Genomic DNA, 6,902 nt, shown 5'->3' on the forward strand with positions numbered 1-6,902 from the left:
TATACAATATACTCCCCTGTTAGTCTATACAAAAGTACTAGGGAACTCCAAAATGGTAAAGGCTTTGAAGTTGTGTATCTAAAAAGCAAAGTGTTCTTGCCAGGCTTGATGCGAAAAGAGGGGAAGCCGAGTCTATCCATATTATACTCACCCTTAGCATTTCCAGGATAGCCACTGCCTTGTACACCAAAGTTAGCCAAACAATCTGCAACCTTATTCGCCTCTCTGTAACAGTGCCAAATGATTGAATCTTCAAATGAATTCATCATATTTCTGATCTCCATGATCTCTGAAAAGACATTCCAGGGAATCGAAGCAGAGTTCTGTATCCATTTTACCAGTAGCATTGAATCACTCTCAATATCAATATGGCTAATGCCCTTGTCTCTACATATTTCAAGTCCAATTTTCAAGGTTGTTGCTTCTGCAATGTTGTTTGTGTTGTGGCCTAACTGGACAGCAAAGGCTCCAAGTATCTTGCCTTGTGAGTTTCTTATTATTCCACCACCACCACTAGGGCCGGGGTTCCCTTTTGAGCACCCGTCGGTATTTAATTTCGTCCATCCCTCTCTAGGAGGTATCTATTTAACCACAGTAGTAGAAAATGCGGGTGTGGCCTTCTCCAGCAGATCAAAATAATGAAACCATCTCATAAACGGGGGGATTTTGGGGAATTGTTTGTGGGAAATCATAATGAGTTGTTGATTCACCATAAGAAAATTCTATTAGGGGTCATCCTAATATTATCAAACCTGCTCTTACACCTCGCTTTCCATATTTGCCAGATGATAATACTTGGGAGCACCTGCAACACAAGCTTCTGAATAGGGTTTTGAGCTTTTTCCTTCCACTAGCTTAGGATCATTTGCCTTAAATTTCCTTGGATCATCCTGATTCCCATTAAGTTACTATAATGAGACCATACAATACTACTAGCTTTGACTTAAAAAAATAGATGTTCCTCTTCTTCCGAAGCAGGATTAGGACGACACACACTTAGAGGGAATGTTACAACCAAATCTCCGTAGCCTCTCATCCACAGCCACTTTATGTTTCAACAACCTCCAAAGAAAGAGATTTTGAAAGGGCACTTCTTATTCCAGATCATGCTGTTTACCATAGATTTATTCTGACACTCTCTAATATTTTCCCAAGCAGATTTACATGAGATCCCGTCTGTTGAGGAGGTCCAAATTGGCTGATCCTATGAGAAAATTTAATTTTAACTCTCTTTATATGTGGCACCACATCCATTGGAAAAATTTGAGATAATTTAGGAATGTTCCAGCTCCCATTCTCAATAAAGCTATCAACTTGAATTTTGATAGAAGTGTTGGCCATGCCAAAATCTGCCAACTTAGTCCCACCAGAAACTAGAGGATCCAGAGTGGATCCTCCATGTAATTAGGTGATCAACCTTGCTTCTAATCTTCATCATTCTTCTCCAAGTGTGAGACTGACAATAATTCCATTTTCTAGCAACCGGATGTACTCTTTGTGAATATTTAGCCTTCATAAAATCTGTCCGTAAGGAGATTCTTGTTCTAAACTGCCACCAGAGTTTAGCTGCAAATACATCAGCTATATCTTGCATTGATCTCACCCCTATACCTCCCTCATTAGTAGGGAGACAGTTTTTCCCAGGATGCCCAGTGATATTTATTTTTTCCATCCATTTATCCCCAAAAGAAATTTGCAAACGCTTTTTCAATTTTTGCAAAGTTGTTTTAGGAGGTTGACAAATAGAGAGAAGGTGCATTGGAATAGCAGTCAAAACATGTTTGATGAGAATAATTCTTCCTCCTGTAGATAGAAGTTTGTTCTGCCAAGAGCCAATTCTTTGAATAATCCTTGTTACCATATCAGTAAAGAACTGTATTCTTTTCCTTCCTGAGAATAAAGGACATCCAAGATAAGTTATAGGAAATTCTTTCTCCTAGATTTTCAGAATTCTTCTCACAATATTCCTTCTCTTTGTTAGAGTGTCTTCACCCACCAGGAAGCAACTTTTCTCTTTATTAATCAGTTGTCCAGAGCTTTGTTCGTATTTGTTAAGAACATCCATCACCAAATGTAGGGTATGCGATTTACCTGCACAGAAAATAATAATGTCATCAGCATAAGACAAATGATTAATCCTAGGTCCATTTGGTTGCATGTGAAAGCCAATGAATCTAGGATTTTCATAAAGACTATTAAGAGTTCTAGTCAAAACTTCTGTAACTATTATAAATAGCGAGGGTGAGATAGGATCTCTTTGTTTGACACCCTTATGTGATTTGAAGAATCCATGTCTTTTTCCATTGACAATCACAGTGTACCACATGTTGGAGAGAAGATTCCATATAATGCTGATCCATTGCTCAATAAATCCCATCCTTCTCATTACTATGCAAAGAAAATTCCATGCTAATCTATCATACGCTTTATTCATGTCCAGTTTGATGAGGACATTTCCACCCTTAGTCCTGATATTGTGGATAATCTCTGGGGCCAATAAGACGTTTTCCCCAATTGACCTATCTTTTATGAATCCACTCTGATTTTGAGATATGATTTTGGGGATAACTCTCGAAAGTCTGTTATTAAGTACTTTACAGACAATCTTCTGTGATACATTGCTCAAGCTTATAGGCCTGAAATCAGAAAAAGATTAAGGATTATCAATTTTGGGAATAAGAACAAGACAAGTGTTAGTAAAGTACTTAGTAAGTTGATGGCCTCTAAAAACAGCTTTAACCATATTTAAAATGTCCACCCCTATGATCTCCCAAGATTTTTGAAAGAAAAAATCATTGAATCCATCGGGTTCAGCGGAGCTGTTAGGATCAATCTCCAAGACAGCTTTTTTAACCTGTTCCAAGGTCGGCTCTTCCATAAGCACTCTATTATCATTATTATTAATAGTTCTCGGAATATGATTAATCAACTCCATGCCAACCTCCCTATCATCTTGTTTAAAAAGATCCTGGAATGTGCAGCAGGTTCTCCTATATTGTCATCAACCTCCACCCATTGGTCCTCAACAAAAATCTTGTGAATATTCAAAAGCTTCCTCCTGCCTTTCACAACACTATGAAAAAATTTAATATTTTCATCCCCTTCCATATACCACTTGAGGTTAGCTTTTTGCCTCCAAAACTTATCAATAATCTTATGTTGGATACCTAACTCTGCTTTAGCTTTATTAAGCTTCATCCTGTCATTATGGTCCAACGATTTCATCTATGCAATCTCGTATTGATCCACTTTGTCTTCTAGTTGTTGAACCTTAGTAAAGATGTCCCCAAACTTGTTTTTAGACCACTCACTAAGAGCCTTGCTCAACTTTTCAGTTTTTTATGGACAATCCAGAAGCTATTTCTGCTAATCTCTTCAGACCACATTTGCCTTACCAGCTCATAAAATCCATCTGGTTTAGCCCAAAAATTTAAGAACTTAAAATATTTTATATGATCGTTAACATCCTTGTCAGCTGATATTAATAAAAGACAATGGTCTGAACTCATCCTAGTCAATTGAAGTACAGTTGTTTTAGGAAAACAACTAGTCCACTCATTATCAGACGAAGCTCTATCCAATCTCTTCCAAATAACCTCCTTCTTCTTTCTTTCATTACACCACGTAAAAGTGCTCTCAAAATAACCAAGATCATATAACCCACAATCATAAAATCAAACTAAAAAAGGCAGATTTTTATTGAGTTTATGAGGGGTACCCCCAATTTTCTTTGGCTAAAAGAATACTATTAAAGTCCCCACAAACCAACCATGGATTAGAGTTCATCGAGGCAAATGCCCTCATGTGATCCCATAATTCTTCTCTACCAGCAGGTTTAGACTTAGCATAAACAACAGAAACAAATGCATTAGTATCAATATAAGTAAGAGATATTTTGCAAGTAACCATCTGAGAATGATTAGAAAATACATTACAAATAAGGTTTGTGCTCCAGAATATCCAGATTTTATTGCAATATTATCAAAATAGCCATCTATTTCGAGCATGTTTTTGTATGTCTCTATTGAAGTATCCTGCAAAAAAGGCTCTTGTAAAGCAATAAAGGATACTTTATGAGTTTTGACAAGATATACCAGTCTTTCAGTAGCCGCTTGGGATTTCATTCCCCTAATATTCCAATTGAGGATCTTAATCATTAATAGGAATATTAGAGGTCTTTTGTGGTAGTTTTCTTTGACTCTTTGTGCTCCTACCAATAGATTTTTCCCTGGTTCTTCCTCCTTTAACATATTCTCTATTTTTTCTTGGAGATAAGCCTTCTCTATTGCATATATCTCTTTCACAGCTTTCTGAACGTCTTCTGCTTCACCATCTTTACCTCTATAATGATAGTTTAGGATTTCATCTTCATCCTCAGATGACTCATTTATACTTTCTTCATCTTCAGTAGAAGTATTATCAGCCCATTCATCCTGAATTTGTTCATTTTGAGGCTTAGTATGTGATCTTTCACCCTTATCGGTCTCCATACCCTTGTGAAACTGCTTATCACCTTGACTTTCTAGTTCAGCAAATTTATTCTGGGTAATGTTTTCCATCTCAATTACAACTTTTTTCTTCTGATTTCTGGTTGCCTTCTTCCTCTCAGTGATCCACTTGTTGTCACACTCCTGCCTTGGAACTTTGTTCCCAACCAGAACCACTTGTATAGCTTTTGGATCCTCAATAGCGATCATTTGTCTATCAGTTGTTTTTCTTGGAGTTGTGTCTGTTGGACATTTTGTATTTGAGTACTGCTTGTGGATACATCATTATTCTTCATAGACTGAACTTGTTTATTGCTTGAAGGATCAACAATGTTTTCTAAAGCACTCATTTCTGCTATCTTCTCCTTTGCCTCTTCTGTTCTTGTCACTTCATTAGTAGGCAAAGGTTTATCAACACCCAAAATTGCTCCCGTTGGTTTGAATTGCTTAGGAGGAGCTCTTTTCCCCTTCTTTGAATCTTCTTAGGGTCTTTGGTAGCTATTAATTCCCTGCCCCTTTGATTTTGTTGACCAGTAACCATTGTATCCTTGTTCTTTTCGAATTGCTGATCAGTAGAGACATTGTGTGTCATATGATTGTCATTGTCATGCTTCTCTTGTTTGAGATGCATCCTGAGCAACCACTTTGTTTTTTCCTTTTTCTTGATTGAGCTTATCCATTTCCTCCTCCTTTGCTTTGTCCCTCTCAAGTCTTCGGCACTGATTCATGTAGTGACCTTGTAGTCTACAATAGTTGCAATATTTCGGGACCCCTTCGTATTCAACCTTTTGTTCGTATCCTTCCAGAGGATTAGTAGCATTTCTTAGCCCAACCCAAACATGATTTACACGAGGTTTAGTAAGATCTATTTCAACTCGTACTTTTGCCATGCTGGGACGAGTCCAACCTTTAGTAGCGATACCCATGGCTAGGGGAACTCCCATAGGGCTCAAAATTTTCTTAATGTACTACCACGTATGGAGGTGGAAAGGCAATTTTGGCAGTAAAACCCAAACAGGGGTAAGAGGGCTATCCTCCTCCGAAGTAAAATCAGGAGTCCACCTGTTAAGCCACATTGGTTGCCCTTCAATTTCAATAACATGTTTGAAATAAACCGTTTTGAAATCTTCCTCATTTTAAACATCAATAAACACATTTTGGCTATCATAAACTCTAATTTTAACTGAACCTTTAAGTGAAAAGCTTTCTTTGACAGCGGCTCGAATTGTTTCTATTTGGGGTCTCGTTTCAAGAAATCTTCCTGTTATGTGAATCTGCACTCTTCCGCCATGATACCTTCATAATCATCCGCATCAAATATGACCACCGACATCCCATCGTGGTTAGTAATCGTAGCAATTACCGATTCACGACGAGCCTCCGAGTTCGAACCTTGTATCCTAGAAACAGCATTCATATATGTAGGTTTTGGTGGAATAGAATCATGGGTATTGGTCGCCACACTGGTAGGTTCAGGTGGCCTATCCAAACGCACCGGAAAGAGGCCGGCCGCCGACTCCGTAAGGTGGCGCGCAAGGCTCAGTTGCTCTATTATTAGATGTTACGTTACCGTTGTTCAGAGAGTTTTTTTTGTGCATTTAGGACTTATTGATAGCTGTGCTATAGTCACTCTTATTAATGTCCTTCGGTACTTTCCTTAATCAATTTAATGAAGTACTCTATAATTCTCGGGTCCAAAGCTGCTCGTACAATGAAGAAACCATGAATATAGGTTATTTCATGAACATGCTTGATTTGAAGCCGATAGTTAATAATGTAAAATTAAATTATTGGCATTATCATGTATACTCTTGCCTCAATAATATTTTATCATGCATACTTTCCCTCAATAATCTCTTTAACTTAATAATATGTCACGAGCCCGAATCAAGACCTAGTCGTGACATGTATCTCAAGCCCACCGTGGACCGAAGACCACCCTTTAACCTAACCAATAGAGCACAATAAAGATAAATAACGGAAGACAACCAAACAATATAAAAGATGGATAAACCAAATGACAATTCTAAGAATCAAACAAACATCCAACCCAATACTTGTCCGCAAAGCCTCTAAAACAGAAATACCAAACTAGGTCGAGACATGCCTCCGACCATGACAAAACAAGTTCATAATTTCCAAAATATGAAAAGAAACCTAAATGAAATGTCAAGGCTTTTTGGAAAATGGAGGCTCACCACTTCACAACAACTCAACCGATGTGTCGAACCACCTAACGCTGCACAAAAGTAACAAAAAAATCCTCAGACCCTACATCATGAAATGATGCAACATCTAGGGATGATGGTCAGTGGGGGGAGCATGACATATAACTTAGGGAAAGAAATAAAATAATGCCAATGCCAATGCCAAAACCATTCAAAACCACTTGCACAACATGTATATACATGTATA

General features: G+C 37.8%; 1 protein-coding gene across 1 annotated transcript; it reads right to left on the bottom strand.

Moving 5' to 3' along the window:
* Positions 1-664: 664 nt before the first annotated feature.
* LOC107867767 lies at positions 665-6,245 on the bottom strand. The gene is made up of 2 exons (XM_016714168.2): positions 4,095-6,245; positions 665-2,636 (listed from the first exon to the last, which is right to left on the bottom strand). Exons 1-2 carry the CDS (start codon positions 4,695-4,697, stop codon positions 2,595-2,597), a joined length of 645 nt encoding a protein of 214 aa, XP_016569654.1. The 5' UTR covers positions 4,698-6,245; the 3' UTR covers positions 665-2,594.
* Between the last annotated feature and the right edge of the window lie 657 nt (positions 6,246-6,902).

Source organism: Capsicum annuum, chromosome 4 (assembly GCF_002878395.1).
Source record: "Capsicum annuum cultivar UCD-10X-F1 chromosome 4, UCD10Xv1.1, whole genome shotgun sequence".
Lineage (NCBI taxonomy): Eukaryota > Viridiplantae > Streptophyta > Magnoliopsida > Solanales > Solanaceae > Capsicum > Capsicum annuum.

What these genes read in the sequence shown, in the direction of transcription:
- LOC107867767 (XM_016714168.2), bottom strand. Translation starts at nt 4,697, where the DNA reads ATGATCGCTATTGAGGATCCAAAAGCTATACAAGTGGTTCTGGTTGGG. An exon ending in AAGCGGCTACTGAAAGACTG is followed by an intron (nt 2,637 to 4,094) that starts GTATATCTTGTC and finishes TTCTGATTTCAG; the next exon opens with GCCTATAAGCTTGAGCAATG.